General features: G+C 39.5%; 2 protein-coding genes across 4 annotated transcripts in view; one reads left to right on the top strand and one right to left on the bottom strand.

The window, feature by feature from the left end:
• Positions 1-17534, top strand: part of LOC127618713 (G-protein-signaling modulator 2-like) — a 40768-nt gene extending 23234 nt beyond the window's left edge. For 2 of the 3 annotated variants that reach the window (XM_052091319.1, XM_052091317.1), the window contains 8 exons: positions 595-750; positions 1257-1365; positions 1770-1908; positions 4694-4773; positions 4890-5084; positions 6550-6709; positions 10526-10752; positions 13986-17534. In XM_052091319.1, coding sequence (XP_051947279.1) covers positions 595-750; positions 1257-1365; positions 1770-1908; positions 4694-4773; positions 4890-5084; positions 6550-6709; positions 10526-10752; positions 13986-14144 — 1225 coding nt within the window. In that variant the 3' untranslated portion in view covers positions 14145-17534. The remainder of the gene's footprint in view (positions 1-594; positions 751-1256; positions 1366-1769; positions 1909-4693; positions 4774-4889; positions 5085-6549; positions 6710-10525; positions 10753-13985) is intronic. The other variant, XM_052091318.1, reaches the window with a different exon arrangement.
• Positions 17535-17559: 25 nt separating this feature from the next.
• LOC127618709 (protein-glutamine gamma-glutamyltransferase K-like) lies at positions 17560-25047 on the bottom strand. Its single transcript, XM_052091312.1, has 14 exons — positions 24954-25047; positions 23758-24059; positions 23469-23660; positions 22905-23156; positions 21337-21455; positions 21052-21159; positions 20718-20895; positions 20501-20639; positions 20165-20357; positions 19890-20043; positions 18638-18922; positions 18349-18509; positions 18114-18250; positions 17560-17996 (listed from the first exon to the last, which is right to left on the bottom strand). Exons 2-14 carry the CDS (start codon positions 24056-24058, stop codon positions 17855-17857), a joined length of 2361 nt encoding a protein of 786 aa, XP_051947272.1. The 5' UTR covers position 24059; positions 24954-25047; the 3' UTR covers positions 17560-17854.
• Between the last annotated feature and the right edge of the window lie 7 nt (positions 25048-25054).

Raw genomic sequence — 25054 nt, 5'->3', positions numbered from 1 at the left:
AGCCAGACTACAGTTTGCAAGTGCACATGGGGACAAAGATCTTACTTTTTGGAGAAATGTCCTCTGGTCTGATGAAACAAAATGGTCATAATGACCATCGTTATGTTTGGAGGAAAAGGGGTGAGGCTTGCAAGCTGAAGAATACCATCCCAACCTTGAAGCATGGGGGTGGCAGTTGCTGCAGGAGGGACTGGTGCACTTCACAAAATAGATGGCATCATGAGGAAGGGAAATTATATGGATATATTGAAGCAACATCTCAAGACATAACCAGGAAGTTAAAGCTCGGTCACAAATGGGTCTTCCAAATGGACAATGAACCCAAGCATACCTCCAAAGTTGTGGCAAAATGGATTAAGGACATCAAAGTCAAGGTATTGGAGTGGCCATCACAAAGCCCTGAACTCAATCTGATAGAAACTTTGTGGGCAGAACTAAAAAATTGTGTGTGAGCAAGGAGGCCTACAAACCTGACTCAGTTACACCAGTTCTGTCTGGAGGAATGGGCCAAAATTCCAGCAACTTATTGTGAGAAGCTTGTGGAAGGCAACCCAAAACGTTTACTTCACTGTAATGCTTTGATTTTGGTTACAGGCGGACGCTGCAGTTGGCCCGTCAGCTGAAGGACAGAGCAGTGGAAGCACAGGCCTGTTACAGTCTGGGCAACACCTACACTCTTCTCCAGGACTATGAGAGAGCCATAGACTACCACCTCAAACATATCATAATCGCTCAGGACTTAAAGGACAGGTGTGTGTGTGTGTGTGTGTGTGTATAAATATATTGCATAAAGTAAATAAAGCCTATTTTTGGACCATTAGTTTTTGTTTTGCATTGGGACATTATTTTCTAGGCATTTAAGCACATTTACGCCCAAAATTATTGTAATTTAATGAGGAAATATTGCCATCTCTTTTCTGTAAACCGTAATAAAATCATCCTGTCAAGACACAATGATTATTTTATTAAAATCATCATTGACTATTAATTTAAATTCAGTACAATCAATACAACCACAACATATACGCACACTTGAACATGCAATATACAATTTATAATCTTATTTGATCTTATTTAATGAAAATACAGTATTATCAGTATTGTTTGCGTTTCAGTAGGCTACTTGGAGTTGACAAGGGGGCTTAAACAGAAAATCATAAACAATGTACCAAAGCAAGAGATCTTAAAGGTCTTAATAGCTTCACTTATTTAATGCAACATGTAGGTAATTTAATAAGCTGATGTTCTGTGTGTAGGATTGGAGAAGGGAGGGCATGCTGGAGTTTAGGGAACGCCTACACCGCACTGGGAAAACACGAGCAGGCCATGAGCTTCGCCGAGAAACATCTGGAAATCTCTAAAGAGGTCTGTGTGTGTGTGTATGTGTGTGTGCCATGTGAGAGAATACACCAACAGACTGCACAGGAAATGTTTTGATGCTCTTGAGTCGAGCCTACGAATGAATCTCACGAAAACATGTCCAGGCCACATTTCACCCCAAATATAGTTTTTGCATTGTGACACTATTTTAATGACAATTAGGCAAATTTCCTTACAATCCCAAAATGTATCAGGATTGTTTAATTTAAAGTTTTTGGCAATTCCCATTTTTTTCAATTGTGATTCTCATTAGTGTTATACAGTAATCTGCATGAATTTAACAGCAGTGCAACAGTGTAGTGTGTATGATTGAATTGATTATGTTTGTGCTTTCTTGCATAGCACTTTTTAATAATGTTTTTGCCCTCCTTTATGTTTGTGCTCATCAGATTGAAGACCGCAGTGGGGAGCTGACAGCCAGAATGAACATATCTGATCTACAGCTGGTTTTGGGTCTCAAACAAAACAATTTGAACACAAACAGCTCGGCCTTAACTGAGATTCTCCCCAGTGACAGCAGTCCGACTGGTAACACCACACACACAAACACAGTGTTTCCCAGTAAACAATTAACAATATGCATTATTAATAATAGTAAAAAGACTCACCTGGTGCAAACATAGAAACCAATACGATGGTATTAGGGCAATGCACATATATAATTGAGTCTACATAAATAGGCTAACACGTTTTTATGATTTCACATTTTAATATTTAGAAAACCAAGAGGTTAAAGTTGGCTTGTTAGAAAATGCGCTCTTCCTGTGTTCAGATATTTAACACGCGTACTTGACTAATAAGGTTAAGAGTTTCTCATTCTAGGGATGTGCAAAACTAAGAATTTTCATAATGGACTAGTTGGACGGTTGTTTTCAAAGTATGATATAAGAATGGCTCAAAACCGCTTTGGCACATGCTGAACGCAGAATGACACGCTTCAATGTAAACCGAGAGTTTGGGTGTTTCAGGGCGATCCTCGCTGCTCATTCAAAATTGCAGAACTGCAAGATAATGATGCATGCACAAATTTAGTTCATGACATTGAGCAGATAAACCGTTCTAACTGCAGCTAATTTATTTAAGCAGTGTCAGACAGAATCAGCAAGACTTTAATCTCTCCACAGCACCTCACAAATACAGGAATATTACTTGCAGCAAAGGATTTAACACTTGACAGTGATCATCTAGAACTGTGTGCTTTGACAGCTGTATCAGCAGCGGTGCATAAATGCAGAATGCTCTTCAAGAAGTTGCGTCTCTTAATTTGAGAAGTGCATCTCTTGTCAAAACCACCACTAGTAAAAATATTAATGTTAGTATTCAACCCCACTAATCGACTACCAAAGTCTTTTTAAAGTTAAAGTTGAATTTCATTTTATCATTAAAAATCTAATCAAATTAATTTATATTATTTTAATCAATTGAATACTTCACAAACATTACAGCGTCAAAACCGGATGTTTTCACTTCTCACCTCTGGAGAGCAGTTCGCTAAACGTCAGTAGACACAGTAGTCTATACAGTGATGGCCAAAAATATTCTCACCCTTGGTAAATATGTGCAAAGGCTGTGAAAAAAAAAAATCTGCATTGTTTATTCCAAACACAAAAATCTAACCTTTAATTGAAGTAAAACAATTGAAACGGGGGAAATATCTCATTATTAAATAAATATTTTTCTCCAAAATGCATTGGCCATAATTATTGGAACCCTTTTATTCAACACTTTTGTAACCTCCGTTTGCCAAGACCTCTGAGTCTTCTCTTATAATGCCTAATGAGGTTGGACAACACCTGGCAAGGGATCGGAGACCATTCCTCCATACAGAATCTCTTCAGATCCTTCAAATTCAGAGGTCCATGTTGGTGGACTCTCCTCTTCAGTTCACCCCACAAATTCTTGATGGGGTTCAGGTCAGGGGACTGGTCGGTCCATGTTGGTGGACTCTCCTCTTCAGTTCACCCCACAAATTCTTGATGGGGTTCAGGTCAGGGAACTGGGATGACCATGGCAGAACCTTGATTTTGTTGTCAGTGAACCATTTTTTGTGTTGATTTCGATGTTTGTTTTGGATCATTGTCCAGCTGGAAGATCCAACCAGGGCTCTTGTTAGCCTTCTGGCAGAGTCATCCAGGTTTAGATTTTGTATCTGTTGGTATATGATAGAGTCCATGATGCCATGTATCTGAACAAGATGTCCAGGACCTCTGGAAGAAAAACAGCCCCACAACTTTAAAGATCCAGCACCACATTTAACTGTGGGCATTGGGTGGTACTTCATCTCTGATGAAACCCATCTCTGGTGTTTTCTGCCAAAAAGCTCTTTTTCATCTGATCAAAGAACCTGGTCTCATTTGAAGTTCCAGTAGTGTCTGGCAAACTGAAGACGCTTGAGTTTGTTGCTGGATGAGAGCAGAGTTTCTTTTCTTGAAACCCTCCCAAACAGCTTGTGGTAATATAGGTGATGTCTGATATTTTTTTTTTTTAGACTTTCTGACCGCATGACCCAACTAATTTCTGTAATTCTCCAGCTGTGATCCTTGGAGATTCTTTAGACACTCGGACCATCCTCCTTACTGTACGTGGAGACAATATAGACACGCGTCCTCTTTAAGGCCGATTCTTAAGATCTCCTGTTGATTGGAAATTGTTAATTATTGACTTGATGGTGTAAATGGGCATTTTTAATGCTTATGCTCTTTTCTTATAGCCACTTCCCATTTTGTGAAACTCAGCAACCTTTTGCCACACATCAGAACTTTATTCTTTGGTCTAACCCACTGATGATTTGTGATTGATGACTAAGGGAATTTGGCCTGTGTGTCACCTCATATTTATACCCCTGTGACACAGGAAGTCATGGCTGAACAATTTAATGTTCCTAGTCACCCAGGTGCACTAAAAATGTAAAATATGAATGGGAATATACTTCAGATATATTTTACTCATAAGAATTTCTAGGGGTGCCAATAATTGTGGCCAACGAGCAATGAGATATTTCCCCTGTTTCAATTGTTTTACTTCAGTTGAAGGTTTGATTTTTAATCTCAGCCGTTTGTGGTTTACTCATCACAATGGGACATATCACAATTTTTCAATTTTACATTAATTTCATCCCAAATATATGAAATTCTGTGACATTCTGCATTTTATAGTTAATTTCCATTTTTATTCCGTATGTGTTTCCGTTTTTAATAATCAGCTAGCTGGTGCAGAACGAGTACTCCAAGTCGATTACACATGCACATCCCTATATGAGAGGTCATATATCAATGGGTTTTTAAATGAAAATTTATTCGAGTGCCTGGTTCAGTAGGTGGAAGATCCAGAGGTAGCCGGAGACACAGCATGGAGAACATGGAGCTCATGAAGCTAAGCTCTGACAAAAATATGGTGAGATATTACTCATATTCACGTAAAAATGCCAGACCCTTAAAGTAGATTAGGAATACAAATACCTATAGATATGTGGCTGGATTTTCCATAAAGGACTAAAACACTGCCAACAGGGGCAGGCCTGTGAGGAGAATACAACCGACCAACAAACCAAATCACCGACCAAATCCTCCATAGCCAAGACGTCCTCCAAGCTTTTCTTCATCAATCACTTCAGAGGGAAAAAACACAAGTTAAACGAATCTAATCCCACTGCCACAGCAGAGAACCACAACAGCAGCACGCCTTCAGCTCCTTTGGAAACGCAGGTACATCTGAACAGTGCAACCTGAACAAGACACCTGTTTTCAAAATGGTTCAGCTTTATGCAGTAATAAGCTATTTTTCAGACAATGTGTTTTTTGTTATTTTTTTATTTGTATTTAGTGTAAATGCATTCCAGATTTATCTCCCTAATTGAGATCCTGATGTTTACCAGATAAATATCGTTCTGTTCTTTAAATATGCTTTATATCATTTACAGTAACATAAATTAAAGGGATAATAATTCTGTAATTCACTCACCCCCATTTAATTCCAAAAGTCTGTATGACTTGCTTTCTTCATTGCAGTACATATAAACTCACTTTAACACTTAATAAAACATCTGTATTTGCATTTGAAGTACCTGCAATTAATAACATTTGTAGTAACACTGTTAACCTTACCCGTAATCCTAACCCTACCCCAACCCTTACCCTAAACCTAATCTAAACCCTAACTCCAAACCCCTAACCTACCCGTAGGAGCAAATGTGAATCTTGCAGAACAACATATATTTACACAATAAGTACATTGTATTGTATGTATTTTAATGCTAGTACATGGTAGTTAAAAATACCTAATTTAAAGTGGGACCGACCAACTCATGTAAACAGTGCAGAAATCCAATAGGGTGACATTTCAATGACATCAAACCTCATTGGTTCCTATGCCCTGATGTCATATAACATTTGGCCAAAAGATGAGGTTTGATGTTATTGACATGTTGCCATATTGGATTTCTGCACTGTTTACACTGACCACGTTTACATGCACTTAAGAAAACAGTTTATTCTAGGGTTATTGCTGAAAGCGGCGTTCTGAAACGCCATGTAAACTAGAGGGCCGATTTTCTTACGCCTTTATGGGATTAAGAGAAAGCGGTTTAACACCGAGGTTTCTCCTGGAGAAAGCTGCTTATGTGGCCATGCAAACATATTAGCGGCGTGCGCATGTGCGTGGAACAGACCGAATAACATGTGTCATAGGATGGAGCCCAACAACAAGTCAACAAAACATTTCTGGGACTACAATGGGAAAAGCATTTACACTTGAAACTATAGCCATTTATAAACACCACTGGAAAACATCGGCAGTCCCTCACATTCATGCATGTGCAATGTAACAGTGCTAATGTAAAGGGAAACCCCACTATTGAAGCGAAATTCCACTGCAGGTTGTAATGGAAAGTTAAGGAAATAAACAGCAACAACTCTGGAACATCTGTAAATAAAGCAAAGCAACAGAGAATAAAATTGTTGATCATTTCTTTGATTTCAAATAGTGGCATCATTCAATTTTTGGGTGAACTATTCCTTGAAGTAGCTTCAATTTTGTTAGCTATTATATATTTTTTCTTAGTGTCTAGTAGTATAGCTAGACGACAAATAGCAGTTTTTCACTATTTAATGTTTTTTTTAAAAGTAGCCGTTTTTAAATGATGCTACATTTTTTGTTCCTGCTTTTCAACAGTCTGCACCAGACACTCTGGGTGATGATGGCTTTTTCGACCTTCTAAGCCGCTTCCAGGGCAGCCGCATGGATGATCAAAGGTGCTCTTTAGAGGACAGCATAAGCCATGTTCCCGCCCCCTCCTATCCCTGTGAAACCCCTCCTGTAGCCTCAAAGAAATGTGAGTCAGCCCTTCGTCCCTCACTATACTGACCGGTGCAAAGTATACTTGTATACAGGGTTGGACCGGGAAGAGAAATTTGCCCGGGATTTTACATGGCAACTGGCCCAACTGTTGTGCGGTGGGGGGGGTTTGGGGGGTGATCTAAATGTTGTTAAGCGGGGGCATTGGGGGGTGTTCGCGGTCCTTTTCTGCATAACGCGGCGGCTCATTGTTGCTTATCGCACATTACATTTTACATTGTTAATCAAGTGAAAAACTGTGTGAAACATGCCGTCTTCGTTTTTAAATATATTTTGAATACCTTTTGAAATATTGATTCTACTTGGCTACAGTGGCTGTTTAGATGAAATGATGGTTCCTCTGATTGAAAAACAAAGCACGTGCTATTTGAGCAAAAACACAATTATTAAGATATAGATAAAAGGTCATCAATTTGCTGAAAAATATTGAGATATTATTTCTGAAGCCATATCACCCAGTCCTATCAGCCAATCGTGTGGCAGCAGTGCAGTGCAAACAATCATGCAGATATGGGTCAGGAGCTTCAGTTAATGTTCACATCAACCATCAGAATGGGGACAAAATGTGATCTCAGTGATTTCTACTGTGGCATGATTGTTGGTGCCAGATGGGCTGGTTTGAGTATTTCTGTAGCTGTGATCTCCTGGGATTTTCACACACAACAGTCTCTAGAATTCACTCTGAATGGTGCCAAAAACAAAACAAACATCCAGTGAGCGGCAGTTCTGCGGATGTAAATGCCTTGTTGATGTGAGAGGTCAACAGAGAATGACCAGACTGGTTCGAGCTGACAGAAAGGCTACGGTAACTCGGATAACCCCTCTGTACATTTGTAGTGAGAATTGCATCTCAGAGTGCACAACACGCCAAACTTTGAAGCGGATGGGCTACAACAGCAGTAGACCACATCGGGTACTTTATTAGGACCATATTGTTCCTAATAAATCACTTGAGGAGTGTATAGACATTATAAAAAAGCTTAATTTGGTAAATACTTAAATATAGAGCAATTTAACGGTGCCAAGTCTCCATTTCAAAATAAGAGTCCGTGGTGAATTTAGGGCTCGTTTAAAGTAAAAAGTCCTGCATTATGCACCAAATCATTCTTACATAGTAAAGAAAGACAAAAAAGCTTTGAAACGTTTTTCAGCCTTTTCCAACACCTTTGTTATTGATATCTGCACAAATCCACTATCGGTTGACCTCTACTGAAGACATCTTTAGCAACAGTACTACACTACTTTTACATTTCTCTTAGAGAAATCGATAGTATGGGATAACATCAGTTAGTTATAGATTACTTTCCCTTGCCTTAAGCCCCTTCCTCCAGTTTAGCACCAGGATTCTCGCTTGAACCATCAGAATCTGCGAGAAGGCGATGACTGCAGGGTAGAGGAGCTTACCCCCAAAAGGAAATTAGAGCCTAATTTAAACTTGTATCCCCCCAAAAGTATAACTTTTATGACCAGGTCTCTGTTGAAAAACCTGAAAGAAGCAGAAATATTAGTAATACCATGAATAAAACCTTATATGACTAGCAAACATAAAACAAATGGCATGTAATAGTGCCATACCCTGCAGATAGATGACTAGCTTTTTTATATAGCGTAGCTTCCGATGTGTCTGTGCAGGTGGACTGCCCATTGAATGGGTGGCATTGCTTGCGACGTGTCTATGAAGCAGACTGCCCATGAAATGTGTAGCAATGCTTGCAATGAGTTTATGCAAACTACTACCTGTGGAATGGATGATAATGCATGCAATGTGTCTCATGCACCCATGCGAAGTGGCGGCAAGCTGTAATATGCTGAATACATAAATGTAGATTGGTAATTGGTAATAACTGCCATTATTAGGGCAGTTTTACCAACAACACAAATACCTACACTGGTACATTGAAATGACTCCTTTATTAAAAGGAAAACATTGGATAACTGCAATGCATGGTTGATACTTCCCCTTTGAATTAAAATGTTCTAATTGGCAGCAATTATGCATGCTGTGCTGAGATTCCTGATTCAGTTATGTAGATGTGCATTTGCCTACTGCTAGATGTCAGTAGCAAGCAGCATGATTGATCCTTCTATTTAAGGGAGAACGCGATAGTAAACATTCTTACAAAGCATATCTGTGAAACAACATTAAGATCGGTGAGCACCGACTACTCTTGTAAAAGTTAACATTGACAGATGCATTATTAATAATATAATGGACGGTGAACAGTTAAACATTAATAACAGAAAAGCCTGAAACCCTAACGCCAACTATAGATAAGAATATTGTACCAAAAGAAAATAACAGTTGCTTGAAAGGAAATGCATATAGCATATGCTTGTGTTTTTTGCTCACATGCGAGTGAAAGCAACGTGGCATACAAGCAATGAGGCAATTGTGGGACCTTATAAGGCATAGGCTAGATAATGATTGGATGATATGCTAGAACTGAATGAATGATTGGCGTAATGCTACTACGAGACCTCTGCGAGAATTATCGCTTAGGCTTCCATTGCCACAACTACCCTAGAAATGTAAGCGCAGCGTAGTTCTAGCGGGAAGACTAGCAGCTGTACATCATCGCACCATTAGCTGGGTAACTCCCAGCCAATCACATGTAAGCCATTGCTTTATAAGTCTGCTCACAAACTATCATATTGCTGTTTTAGTGTGCTAACATGGCAACCTCCACCACCCCACCACCACCAGTTGAGTCCCGTCTTGCATGGGGGTAGGCTCCTCGCCCCTGCCTCCAATCTCTGGCAGGATATGATGGCTCAGAGTACAACTTCTTTGGACTGCCAGACGGGGCTTATGCCAAAGAGAGACATTACATTTCTGTCATCTTAAATTTCACTCAAGTCTGCAAGTCTTCCTGATAGAAATGAAGTTGCGTTCACACTGATGACAAAAGTCACTAGAAGTCATTAGTTTTAGTCAGTGTATGTTGGCGACGTAACCAAGTTGAGCCAAATTTGTCTAATTCAAACGAGATGAGACATAATGCAGCAACTACCAATGGGTGTGAAGCTTACATGATATCGTTCCTGATGCAGTTGGATACTGTAGTCGAGTAGGATTACCTACTAGCGACCAAAAGTATAGTGACTTTGAAACCTTAAGCAATTTAATCACTGCCAGTGTGAAATACTGCTTTGGTGTGTAACAATCATAGTAGCCTGAAGCAACTACAGGAGCAACTTTGTGGCTCCTTTTCCTCTCTACTAATTCGGAACAGATTGAGATGCTTTTTATCAAAAGACTGCTGCTTTAGAACTACCCTGTTTCTATTTGCAATACCCTTCAGGTTTTTATATGTCATAATCATAAAGTGCTATGTAAAATGTATTTTTCCTATTCAATCGAAATGAAAGGCATAGCTGGTTACCAGGCTGATTATGTTGTGTTTTGGATGCTGGTTCGTCAGGTTGCCCATCAGCTTTCTTAACTAGCTTAAAGCTCAGCAAGACTGCCTTGGTCAACCAGCTTCACCAGGTAGAGAATATCATTGCTTAGCTGGTAAACCAGCACAAAAGCAACATAAACCAGCCTAGACCAACATGGAAATGTTTACTGATCTATGCATTTACATTTATGCATTTGGAAGACGCTTTTATCCAAAGCGACTTACAGTGCACTTATTACAGGGACAATCCCCCTGAAGCAATCTGGGGTTAAGTGCCTAAAGGGATAGTATTTATAGCAGTAATCCAAGGCTGATTGAATCTCACTATTAAGCCATACACAGTTTAATGGAAAGTGTCTTTACTACATTGTGCTGGTTTTGACCTTGTTTAGCTATTTCCGTGTCCGAAGCGGAGGCCTCATCACAACCATGGCATTTCCTAGACCTGCTGGCCAGCTCACAGAGCCGGCGACTGGACGAGCAGAGGAGCAGTGTGGACAGACTTCCGGGTGTCCGGCTGAACCAGCGCCGCAGCCAGGATGTTCTCAGCAAACTCATGGCCTCTGCTGATGGCAAGGAGACAGATGAAGACTTCTTTGATATACTGATAAAGTGCCAGGTTGGTAGCTACAATAAGAGTCAAATTGAGTTTGAACTGAAATCTGGTCTCTTGGACTACGAACTGTCCTGTAAACGAAGCCCTTTTTGCTCATTTTCAGTGTTGCCGTAGTTGAGGTTTTGGCTTTCTTGGGCAGTAAAGATCCTGAATCTCCAAAAACAGTTGGCTAAAGCCCAAAGTATAGTTTGGGTTTGATGCAAACACTTGGCATCTTCATACAGTCAAATGCTAGCCTTTCAAAGTATACTTCATTTGACCATGCGCACATACACAAGCGGTTTGGCGCATACACGGTATGACTGCTATGAGAGACTGGACTATTTATCTTCAAGAGTTTAGACCGTTTAATATTCCTTCGACTGGAGTTATACAAATGCAGGTATCTCCTGTCCTCCTCACAAATGTGCTGTAGACGTGCACATCCACTGTTGTTGTTCCCACATCCGTCTCCTGTTGTTTAGTGGCGATTACAGCTTCTAGCTTCTTCGTGACAGCAATGGCTCAACTGAGAGTGTTGCCACCTTGTGGACCCACTAAGTGCAAATATTTCCAGGCGCATGCGCATTCAGAGTATGCATTGTTAGATAAATTAAAAGATGCACATTCAGTGCTCAAGCAATCTGTTGTTGACGATAATTGCATCATGTGTCTTGTATGCAAACGCTTAACATTCGCATCTGACCCAAGTGTACTTAAGCATACCTTTCAATAGAAAATATGAAATCACCAATAAACAAATCTGACAAAAATGGTATGATGAATTTTGCTTCTTTATCAGGTTGCCCCAGCTAATGCATGTGCACATTTTCAAGTAAGATGAGGCGGTGCCTTGACCGACTGGCTCTTTTACTAATTGGCGATTTGATGATGAACACATTTCTGCTGGAAAAAAAAGAACATTCTTTACGTGTAGTATGAATTCATACCCTGACATACTTCATCATAGATTTTATGATGTATTATCAACAAATGTGGATAAAATACACTCTGTTTTTGTCAAACAATAAGCTGCCGAGGCATTACGGGATAGCAAAGTGTCCAGTGAATCCGCACTTTAGAATCTCACTGTATGTAGTAGGTCATCTGGGTATTTCTTGCCTACTCTTTCATGAAGGATTCGGACATACTACTCCATTGGCATACTGTTTTTGGCATACTATATAGTAAGGATATATGCATAAATGGACGCAGCCATTTCTCTGTTTGAACCCATGACACGTGAGGGTGTCTTTCTTGTGATTAATTTTACATTTATGCATTTGTAAATGAAGCCCTTTTTGCTCAGTTTCAGTGTTGCCGTAGTTGAGGTTTTGGCTTTATTGGGCAGTAAAGATCCTGAATCTCCAAAAACAGTTGGCTAAAGCCCAAAGTATAGTTTGGGTTTGATGCAAACACTTGGCATCTTCATACAGTCAAATGCTATCCTTTCAAAGTATACTTCATTTGACCGTGCGCACATACACAAGCGGTTTGGCACATACACGCTATGACTGCTATGAGAGACTGGCCTATTTACATTTACATTTGACATTTATGCATTTGGCAGACACTTTTATCCAAAGCAACTTACAGAGCCCTTATTACAGGGACAATCCCCCCGGAGCAACCTGGAGTTAAGTGCCTTACTCAAGGACACAATGGTGGTGGCTGTGGGGATCGAACCGACAACCTTCTGCTTAACAGTATAGTGCTTTAGCCCACTACACCACCACCACTCCTCACTGTGATTAGTACGCCAAGGATAAGGTGTCATTGTTGACTGTTTCATTTTTAAAGGGATAGTTTACCCAAAAGTTAGCTCATCATTTACCCGCCCTCATACCATTCCAGATGTGCATGACTGTCTTCCTTCTACTGAACACAAAGATTTTTAGAAGAATATTTCAGCTCTGTAGGATCATACAATGCAAGTCAACAGGATCCAAATTTTTGAAGCCCAAAAAGCATTTAAAGGCAGCATAAAAGTATTCCATAAGACTCCGATGATTAAATCTATGTCTTTAAAAGGGAAATGATGTATGTGAGAAACAGATCAATATTTAAGTCCTTGTTTATATAACTATAAATCGCCACTAGGGGGGTTTTACATTCTTCATGCATATCGCCACCTACTGGGCATGGAGGACTATTTATAGTAAAAAAGGACTTGAATATTTATCTTTTTTTTTTTTACCTCACACTTATAATGGTGCTTCTAAAGATATGGATTAAACCACTGGAGTCGTGTGGATGACTGTCTTGCTGAATTTATGTACTTTTTTTTTAGCTTCAAGGTTTTGGACTCTTTTGACTTGCATTGTATGGACCTACAGAGCTGATATATTTTTATATATTAAATCTTCTGGGATGGCATGAGGGTGAGTAAATTAGGATTTTTTTGTGGTGAACTCTCCTTTTAAGTGGATTTTTACATGTCACTTCTCTAGAATAGATTTTGTTGGTTCATGACTGTTTTAGACGATGTGTTCAATAGCTGTTTTTCACAGTCTCCCTGATTTTAAGGAATGGGCCATTCACAGAGGACACGCTCTTGAGTTAAAAAAGGAAGCCGCAGTGCTGTGAATGTAACCGAATGCAGGTGTCTCAAGAATTATGGGGCAGTGGTGGCTAAGTGGTTGAGGCTCAGGGTTACTGACCAGAAGGTCGGGGGTTCAAGCCCCAGCACCACCAAGATGCCACTGTTGGGCCCTTGAGCAAGACACTTAACTCCAGGTGCTACGGGGGGATTGTCCCTGTAATAAGTGCACTGTAAGTCGCTTTGGATAAAAGTGTCTGCCAAATGCATAAATGTAAATGTAAAATTATGCATTTTAATATGGCATCTTAAAATTGTCGCACTCGTGGTACCGCATAACAAATAAATCCAAAACAGCACTGACCAAACAGCAAAAACACTCCATGTGTGAAAGACCCCTTTTGTTGGTCCTGGAACAGCATTCTTGTGAAAGAAACATAGTCTTAACACTCTCCCCTCCAAAATATAAATATGATTGTTTTTAGGTATTTGTATATATTTGCAGTTTTAAATTCATTATATGAAATATTGACATAACCTACCCCAAAAGTTAGAGTGATAAGAATGATGTACAAGCCTCTAAGCTTTATCCTAACATGAATGCTACACTCTGCTTGGCTGATAGATACATTGTTCCAGGACCAATGGAATTTTGGGTACACTTCTAGGATAAATCATGGTCACCGTGTTGCAACTCTGGTTTGTCATTCTTGCACAGGGATTCAGGCTGGATGACCAGAGGTCCGCTCCGCCACCTCCCCCAACCAGAGGCCCCACAGTCCCAGACGAAGACTTCTTCAGTCTCATCCTTCGCTCCCAGGAGAAAAGAATCGATGAGCAGCGAGTTATCTTACCATCAGAAACAACACCTCTTTAGTCCTGACTGACCTTCTCTTTAAAAGCCTGGCTGGGACCGAGTCTCCATGAGACCAAAATTGCAGCCTCGTTGAAGTCTCCTTGAGTCTTACCCATGAACATATGCCTTGTTTCAGCACACTGACAGTCAGACTCTACAAGATTTTTCCCTTCTTGCTCAATATGAAGAATTTTCATTGGAGATGATGCATGAATTTCAAGAATTTACTTTTAATTTAGTCATAGATTTAGCTCAAGATTCCTACAACCATACTCTAAACTGGATATACATGTGTCTGTGCAGAATAAAGAGATGTTTCTTCTGGATCAGACTTCCTCAGGGATGTAATATGATGCACTGAAATGCATTTCATTCACCTGGATAACTGGATGGGTTTTGGACAGTATCAGCTGATAATGGACTTCAATGTCAGACTCTATTTTATATATTTTTAACCCTAAACTTTGTATAATTTCTTGTGATTAGTTTTTTTTTTTTCTATTTTCTGCTTGACTTGAAATGTGTTTTATATGATCTTTTAATACCATCAAATCAATGTTGAATATCAATGTTTTTAATGTTTTAGAAACCAACAACAACCTGTCTTCAAAAGTCTGTAGTTTGTATGTGAACATAAAATAATTTGTTCTTAAAAAAAGAAAGGATATAAGACAAACACAAAATTAAATGCTAATTTTAAAGTTGAAGTCAGAAGTTTACATACACTTAGGTTGAAGTCATTAAAACACATTTTTTAACCTTCCCAACTCCATCCGTGAAGCTGACTCACTCTCTATCTTCAAAAAAATGACTTAAAACACATCTTTTCCATGAGCGCTTTAACTGAATACTATTCTAAGGCTAGTGAAACTTTGTAATATGGCACTTTTCGGTCCACTGTCTCCTTAAGATGATTCGCTTATGTTTTCCTCTTTTGTAAGACGCTTTTGATAAGAGCATCTGCCAAATGAATAAATGTAAATGTGATAAATGTAACCACTTCACAGATTTAATATTATCAAATAATAATTTTGTCAAGTCGTTTAGGACATCTACTATGTGCATGACACAAGTAATTTTTCCAGCAATTGTTTACAGACCGATTGTTTGACGTTTAATTGACTAGATCACAAATCCAGTGGGTCAGAAGTTTACATGCACTATGTTAACTGTGCCTTTAAGCTGCTTGGAAAATTCTGGAAAATGATATCAAGCCTTTAGGCATTTAGCTTCTGATAGGAGGTGTACTGAATTGGAGGTGTACCTGTGGATGTATTTTAAGGCCTAACTTCAAACTTCAGCGCCTCTTTGCTCAACATCATGGGAAAATCAAAAGAAATCAGCAAAGACCTCAGAAAAAATATTGTGGACCCCCACAAGTCTGGTACATCCTTGGGAGCAATTTCCAAACACCTAAGGGTACCACGCTCATCTTTACAAACAATAGTACGCAAGTATAAACACCATGGGACCACGCAGCATCATACCGCTCAGGAAGGAGACACATTCTGTCTCTTAGAGATGAACGTAGTTTGGTGCAAAACGTACAAATCAATCCCAGAACAACAGCAAAGGACCTTGTGATGATGCTGGAGGAAACTGGTAGACAAGTATCTATATCCACAGTAAAACGAGTCCTATATCGAAATAACCTGAAAGGCTGCTTGGCAAGGAAGAATCCACTGCTCCAAAACTGCCATAAAAAACCCAGACTACAGTTTGAAAGTGCACATAGGGACAAAGATCTTACTTTTTGGAGAAATGTCCTCTGGTCTGATGAAGCAAAATGGCCATAATAACCATTGTTATGTTTGGAGGGTAAAGGACGAGGCTTGTAAGCTGAAGAACACCATCCCAACCGTGAAGCATGGGGGTGGCAGCATCATGTTGCAGGAGGGACTGGTGCACTTCACAAAATAGATGGCAACATAATGAAGGAAAATGATGCGGATATAGTGAAGCAACATTTCAAGACATAACCAGGAAGTTAAAGCTCGGTCACAAATGGGTCTTCCAAATGGACAATGACCCTAAACATTCCTCCATTGTTGTGGCAAAATGGATTAAGGACATCAAAGTCAAGGTATTGGAGGGGCCATCACAAAGTCCTGACCTGAATCTGATCGAAACTTTGTGGGCAGAACTGAAAGATTGTGTGAGCAATGAGGCCTACAAACCTGACTCAGTTACACCAGTTCTGTCTGGAGGAATGGGAAAAAATTCCAGCAACTCCTTGTGAGAAGCTTGTGGAAGGCAACCCAAAACGTTTGACCGGGGACAGGGAATGTTTCCTATGATTAAATGTCAGGAATTGTGAAAAACTGAGTTGAAATGTATTTAGCTAAAGTGTATGTAAACATCTGACTTCAACTGTATGTAACTTTTTCTGTGTTAAAATACTTTCTCCTACCCCAGCTTAATATGCAGAGACAACTATAAGTAAGCCATTAATTGGTTCATTTTCATAAAAGGTAAGCACTGTGTTTCTGTGGCGCTATAAATATATTGATCTTTCTTTTGTGCGACCAGCTTAGACCCACCCCAATAACTAGCTCAACCACTGGTGGTGGGGGGGGCAGGACTATCTCTAAGTTTGACCATGACAGACAGGGGTTGGTGTATTCTGTTTGGTGGCGCTAGTGGCAGTACTTTTGCTTTAAACAGCCCCATTTTTAAAAGAAAGACCGTCTCAATGCAATAGGATGCATTATTATCACTTAAGTTTTCACAAGGCTGCATGGGAAGTTATGAGAGTAACCTTTATTCTTTTCACATTTCTCTAGTCATAATATTTCAGATATGAGAGATATATTCAGCTATATCAGCTAATCCTGCTGAATTACACTAGAGAGTATTTTGCAGAGACAGGCCACTGCTATTAAAATGAATGGGATAAAATGGAACGCCCAACGGTCAGCAGATGTAGAAAGGAAGTTCCGCCTTACAGGTAAAAGAGCCAATCAGCTTTTAGATACAGACATAACCTGTCAATCAACTTTGAACGTGCATGTCCGTTAGCTGTACAGTCTGGGATAATTGCGTATTTTATTGTAATCTGAGGTAAAGATGCACAATTTATGGTACCAGTTTTGTCCCAATTTTACTGCTGGTTTTAAATATGTTCTTTGATCACAATCTTGACCAACTGTTTTGGAGATTTCAGTCTTTCCCCATTCAAGTATATAGGAGCTGCACTTTTATGACTGGAAATAGCTTCCCGGGAGCGTTGCAAAGATGTCCGCCAGTGGACTGACATGCTAGTAAGACTTTTATTACACATCACAAATTTATGGAGCCCAACTAAGGTCACAATATAGGACAAAAAAATTTTTTTTTACAATCAATACTCACAGTTTTGCAAACTGAACCCTTGGATTCTCAAGTGAACCCCAAGTGAATAAAAACAATGATGACTGACATGATTCAGTATGCTGGAAATATTTTATTAAGGCTAAAGTTACATAAAGGACAGAATAACCATCACCAGGAAACACATTTCATTCATTATCATTTATAATCTCTCTTATACTAAGTAAACCCCATAAATGCCACATCCCAAAATACTACTAAAAGGAAACAATTGAATTACCAAAGGTTACAGCTTGTATGTTAAGAGGAACTAACAGCTGCTATTTAGAATATTGAAAGGTTTAACTGGGACATGGTTGTCGCTAGCACTTTCGTTTCAATGGAGACGTTTCCTTTCCTTTGGTTATTTGATTGCCTTAACATTACTTATTGACAACGATGTTGGCAAATCCATGCACCTGGGTGAGCTGAGGACAGTCGAGTGAGGTCAGAAGCTTTTGAGGGCCGCAGTGCAAGGGAACAAATCTCTCCGTCAGGCACACTGTGGCTTGGCTTGCAATTTCGCTGAGAAAAAGAGATTATTATTATATAACCGCTAAATCTGTATGGCTATGCATAGTGCTTCTCCAGTACCATTTGTAATGATGTAATATATAAGAAGTTTTTAAAATGATGTATTACCCATAGTTAACAATTCTGGGATGCAGCAGTCCCAGTCCCACAAAACGGAAGACCACGTTCTTCAGGACGCAACGAAGTGGGTTCTGGAAGGTGACTTTAACTACCACCTCTTTGCCCACAATTGCATCACATACAGGCTGTGAAGAACCCCATACATGACATTAATACCCTAGAGTTTGCAAGACAGTCAGGAAAATATATATTGTGCCATTGACAATCACAGCGTTTAACTCACAGAAATCACAAGATCGGGTGTGCGCAGTCTGAAGTTGTACTGGGTGGCCACAACCTGCTTAGTCTGAGTGACCTGTCCGAAGAGATTGAGCATCAGTGGAGCGTGATCCACCAGGTGATCCTTATACTCATCATAACGCAGGGTCCATTCCAGAGTCTTGGCTGTTAAGGAGAAGACAGAAAAAACGCTGAATTAATACTACTAAATATAAGTAGTAATCAGCCTCATCATGACAAGATCTCTTGATCTCTTCTTGACTACTTGATTTCAAGCATCTTTCATTCCTCACATTCGCTGGCCTTGAGTTCAATGCATGTCTGATCTCTCTTCAGTAAGGCCTTGTGGATGCCGGTGTAGAACATGGATGTTGCATGGCTGTAGAGTGTGAGGCTACGAGGTGAGCCGCATTTGTTTTTCAGATTGATACTAAGCACAGCATCCTTGCCGATGCATGGTCCCTCCCCCTGCAGGCCGACTTCACACACTACTTCCGCAGTGCCGGGCAATGGGTATGTGCATCGCTTGGAACCATAGCGACAGGCAGTGTCCAAAGCGGCACACTTCTCCTCCGTACCTGATGAATGAAAGCACAGAAAACTTCACAGTCAATTGTCCATCAGGGATTTGTGTGATCAGTAATCTCTATTATGCTTAGTGATGGGAATCGTAAGAAATTTAACCATTCTGATTCGGATTTCGGTTTCTTAATGGTGCTATTGACAATTCTTTATGTAATTTTGAGGTAGAAATATCTGTTTAAAAAAAAAAAAGGTATTTGTTTTACTGCCTCTAGTTGATTCACTGGCTCATAAGAGTCATTCGTTCGGGAATCAGACTTCACTGGTTGCGCTGTATGTTTTATTTCACTTAAAAGAACTGTCTCATAAGAGTCCTTCGTTCGGGAATCAGACTTCACTGGTCACGCTGTATGTTTTAATTCACTTAAAAGATCCGTCTCATAAGAGTCCTTCGTTCGGGAATCAGACTTCACTGGTCGCGCTGTATGTTTTAATTCACTTAAAAGATCCGTCTCATAAGAGTCCTTAGTTCAGGAATCAGACTTCACTGGTTGCGCTGTATGTTTTAATTCACTTAAAAGATCCGTCTCATAAGAGTCCTTCGTTCGGGAATCAGACTTCACTGGCTGCGCTGTATGTTTTAATTCACTTAAAAGATCCGTCTCATAAGAGTCCTTAATTCGGGAATCAGACTTCACTGGTTGCGTTTTGTTTTTAATTCACTAAACAGAACCGGCTCATAAGAGTCATTCGTTCGGGAATCAGACAATACTGGTCGCCGGTTTAACCGGCTCAGAAGAGCCATCCGGGAATCTGAGTTTTGTAGGCTTTCATCTCTTTATTAGATATAGTGAAATTAATGAGGAGAGCAGGGGAATGGGATTGGGAAATGTCACACATGGGACTTGAACTTAAGCACCATAATTCAACATGGCTTGATCATTTGTACTAAGGGTTGCACCACAGCTACAACCAATTCAGATGTTTTAGAAGTGTTTATGGCATGTATGTGTGGGTTTTCACCTAGTGCGTGTTTATAAAGGTGAGTGATATCAACTCGTTGATCTGAGCCAACAGCCTTGGTGCTGATGCAGTGACCGACAATGTCCTTCTCAACATGGACAACATCAAAGGTCCCATTACATTTCCGCTGCCAGTAGACTCTATCATTGTTCACCTAGAATGCAAAGAACCAAAGTTCTGAATGAGACCATACAAGAGAAGTATCTGATAGAGAAACTAAATCAGGAATCATAAATCATATATAACGGAATCATGGAATGCTAATAAATGCGTACTTCGGCAAAAAGGAAGGGTGCGTCATGCTTCAGGAAGACCTGGCCGCTACGAATTGCAGCAACAGAGGTGGGGCCACAGCGGTTGAAGCCATGGCTGGTTAGCTGAGGAGTGGAATCAACCACCTGCCAACCTCCGAAACCAGATGGCAGGTCTTTCCGGTTCATCCAGGCCTCGTTCCACACGTGGTAGTTCCTAGAGAGAAGACAGAATTACTTTTCCCAAACACTGCAAAGGTTTTTGGAGATCACAATAGTAAACCGATTTAGACACTAGCAACAAAACTATTTCTGGTTCATGGATGTTACAAATAAGAATAGGTCTGTACAGAATCTTACCAGATTGAATCACGGTTTAGATGATCAATTAGCTGAAATTTCTCATCTAAATAGACATCCGTTGTCAAGCAAACATCAGTGTCATGAGCAGATAAGAAGTTTGAAATGGGACGAGTGGGGATGCCTAAACACCTCAACACTATAAGAAGAACAAAAATGTGTATTACATCACAACACAAACCCATTATCTACTTCTCCATTTTGTATAACCTCTTACCCGTGTTGGTGACTCCAGCAAAGGCCAAGCTCTGTCCGTATTTGACAGGCACTCCTCCAAATTTGTGGTACTGCTTCAGGATAGCACTGCTACCACACCAGGATGTTGGAGCAATCCCACCTCCGTAGCAGTTTGACCAGTTACCCATCAACACACCACAGTCATTGTTTGCGATAACCTGTCAAAGGGAGATGCCTGGAAGTATTATTGACCATTTTTTAAGGTGTGCTGCACTCAGAGTAGAGCCAATCTGGCTGTTTGCAAGTCTTCAAGACATTTGAGACAACACTGTATGAAAAATCAGGCTGTTGATTAAAATAAAATTGAGTCTCACCATGTCAGATGCCAGTCTGGCGATGTTAACGGGGCATCCCCATCCTGAGCAAGGAGCAGAACTCTTCTCCAACACATACATGCATGCATGCAAGATTCCCTCATCAAACTAAGAATCACAGAGCGAGGAAATTAGAGATTAAACACCATGTATTATATAAGGGCTGGAGTTGTTGTACATCTTCGAAACGTGTCATACAATGTCAAATGAGATTTCCTGCAGTTACTGAAGCTGCATATGCTTATTGTCATTTCTGTCCTATATGAACGAAAGTGCATCTCTTACTTGACCAAAGTTCCATGTTCTGCAACCAATCTGTTGCTTCGTTCCATAGTAGATTCTGCCCATGTCATTCAGCACATACTCGGTTCTCTGAGCCTCATCTTCTAGGTACACACAGTCATCTGATCAAAAGAAAGAGAATGTTGGAAATGTACTGCAAGTGAAAATCGTTCATGTGATTCTAATAATGCTTTATGTATTTTCATAATTCTGTTTCATTTTCATAGTTTTAGAGTCAGGTGTGATTTAAAAGTGTATTGAAATACTTTATAACAATCATTCATAATTACCCTTAGGGACCCAGTGTAGCACAATTTGCAACGTTTGTTTAAAGCTATTCAATAATATCTAATATTGATAAAATATGGATAAAAACCAGATATCTGGAAAATATCCAATTTTATACATTTGAGAGAATTTTAGCCTAGCGAAAATGCAACGCTGGGCATTAGTGGACAAACTTTTTCTATATTCACACAATGAAGCCTATTCATTAAATCATAGATAAACTATTCCAAAATGATTTACAGCTGCTTTCTGTGCTTTTCCGTCATTAAAAAGATCTTTGTTTTATGGTGTTAATGGTACATGAAAAATAATACATAACATTGTATTTCAGCAAATATATAATCACTATCAATATCAATATCTTCACTAGTTTTAAATAGTCAAATTTCTAAACGGCTCATGAAAAATCATTGTGTTGTGTAAGTTACTTAAATATAGTAATCCACTACAATTGACTAAATATTTATCTGAAATTGTAATCAGATTACTTTACTAATCACGTCATTAAAAAGTAATCACATTACTAATTACTTTACCTTTAAGTTACTTTCTGAAACACTTTTCCGCTAAACAAATTCCAAATAATGTCTATATTTATTTTTTGTTCATTGTTACACACAAGTCATACACACGGCCCCCCCTACATTTCTCCTTCACAAAAACACATTTCGGGGCCATAAGTCATGTATTCAACATAAATAGGATTTTAGAAATAAGCACAACCCTATCTATAATGAACTTAAACGTAATTCAATAAATCGATTGCAATTCTGATTACAAGAATTTTAAATGAAATGCATCACACTACTATGTTGACTAAAAAGTAATTACATTACAGTAACTAATTACTTTGTACTTTGATTACACCCAACACTTCTTAATAAAATTATTTGTATCGCATGCATGGTTCCATACAGAACCTTTAACACCCGTGGAACCGTCTCGTTTTACAAAAGGTTCTTCATAATGGAAAAAGGTTCTTTAGCCTATAAAAAGCTTCTTCTTTGGGGAACCAATAATGGTTCTTCTAAGGCACTACACTGATGTGAAACCCCCCAATGTGTGAATTCCAAGCTTCCTCTTACTGTTTCACCAAAAATGGTGAAATTACAATTTATTGAAGTTACAATTTTAAAGCTTTCCATCCCCGGAGTTGGAAACAACCCAAACAAAATATACATCAAAATCAGAATATCTATAACAAATGGTTACCTTAAAAATTTTTCATCAATATCAATGCTTGGTTCTCTGAGGGTTAAGTCTCATTCTCTCCTCATACGTACCTCTACACCAGGGGTTGAACAGCATGTAAATGTCATTTTCAGGGATGCATTGTGAAATGTATCTGCTGCCTTGACAGTGTGTTACGACACTGAGCTGGTATCGTCCAATGCAAGCAGTTGGATCGGAGTTAATACTGAGTTTGATTCGGTTTTGTCCCCGTTCAACAATCTTTGCCCCCCAGCAATTTTTCTTAAACTCATCCACCAATGGAACAATCACGTACGTGCCATCCCGGATTGATGGGACATGACCTGTAAAACAAAGAAAAGAACACAAAATTACAACGGAAATAATAAAACCATTTGAAAGTCAGTACAGTTTCTCAAATACAACTTGTGTCCCAAGCCTGGCTACAGCTCTAAGATGTAAAGTTGGCCATTGGACCCAGTGGGCAAAAGAGTTTGAGGGGTGGGGGTGTGGTTGCCAAGGTGGGCCAAGTTCATGACTGGGTGGGCCAAGCCTCCCCTGTAGAGTTGGGCCTGATGTGGCCTCCTCTACATATATATGAATTTCCACTGTTGTCATGTGGCAAAGTCACAGATCAGATGATGGATATAACTAACCTAGTTTCAGCTCCAGGTGAAGTTGGTCACAGCTTGGATTAAAGGTTCGGGACAGATCAACCCACACATTAAAACACTGTCCTCTGCGGACGATGAGGTGATCATCATGGAAGCAGTTTGTGTGATGCTCCAGTCGATTCTGTCCAGTCCTGCACTTCAGGAGGTCAAGTTTACAGACCCGCAGGGCAACATCTGATTAAAATATAAAGCACAGAATATTAATGAAATACCAGACAGGTAATTAATTGAGATATTATGAGGTAAAATGCCATTTTCCATTTCCGCTTACCATCGGTTCCACAGACACGCTTGGTTAGGCAATCATCTGCACAATCCTTGATCAGAACTTCCTTGCAATCGTAATCACGGCATGGTGTGACATATTTGCAAGGGTTTGCGCCTGGGTTCACACAAGGGTTGTAGTGCGGGTGGACCCAAGTGTTATCGCAAGGATTTGCACAAGGGTTGACACAAGGGTTAGTGTGTACTGGTGCATATGCTCCTTTCCAGCAATCATCCGCCCACAGTTTAATGGCTGGGAAACGGCCGACGGTGCAGAGGTTACTGTAGGGGCTCTTCACAAAAGGCATGCTGTGAAAAAAATGAAAGAAACAAAAAAGTGAGATTGTGAGCGGGTGAAAATGAGTTTGATTGGACGTGCACAAAGCTCGAGTTATTTTAGGCGAATGACCAAGGCCTGTGCAAAGTTTTTTCCCACAGAAAATTGCAGCCCCAAAGTCTATGAGCGTTCAAAGAAATAAGTCAGGTCACCAGCACGTTCTTCACAAGCTTCAGTTACCAGACAGCAATGTAAGAACATCTTGGCACGTGACTACGCAAGGATGCTTTCAATCAGTTTAAAAGCTGCCAAGAGCTTTCTAGAAACCCGCAAGCAAATGTTGCAGACTATATTGTATGGGAGCCCTGAAAAGCAAAGTGAAAAAAAAAAAAAAACTAGGTGGCATTTTATTATTATTTTTTTATTATATGGGCACCTTGGTGCCTTCCTGAGACTAGGTCCTACAATTTATTTAGTCTCAGACAAAAAATTAAATATGTAAAAATAGGATTACATAGATACAGGAAGGCACGTTTTCACCTAGTGACATTTTTTTTCACCTTGCGGTTCAGAGCTTCCATAATGTGGAGTAAATATGGAACCACAACTTTAGCTGCTAATGCAAAAAAACAACAATAACAATAATTTACATTGGCTCAATGAAGAACTTTAATAACTTGAAACATTGCTATTTAAAGTGAAATCCACTTAACACCTATTTAAATAATCCTAATTCAAAAATGAAAGGATTCAGAAATAGTAGTCTACTAAACATGTTTTTAGATTTCTAACCAGCACCTGATATGCAAAGGCAAATTAACCTACAGTATAAATTGTATAAAGATGTCTGTTTGCTAAAAGCAGTGAATATGTGCAAATATCAATCAGATATCAAGATTAAAATAATGTTTGAGTTGATTACTTACATGCTTTTACTCCTTGAGATCTCAGGGAACTTGAATTACTAAAACAAATGAAAGTCTTGCCTTAACCAGCTCTTCTTTTGCGGTAATGATTCTTGTCTCAG

This window comes from Xyrauchen texanus, chromosome 25, assembly GCF_025860055.1.
Source record: "Xyrauchen texanus isolate HMW12.3.18 chromosome 25, RBS_HiC_50CHRs, whole genome shotgun sequence".
Taxonomy (NCBI): domain Eukaryota; kingdom Metazoa; phylum Chordata; class Actinopteri; order Cypriniformes; family Catostomidae; genus Xyrauchen; species Xyrauchen texanus.
The sequence above is the reverse complement of the archived record's forward strand: the minus strand, read 5'-3'. Positions and strand labels throughout refer to the sequence as shown.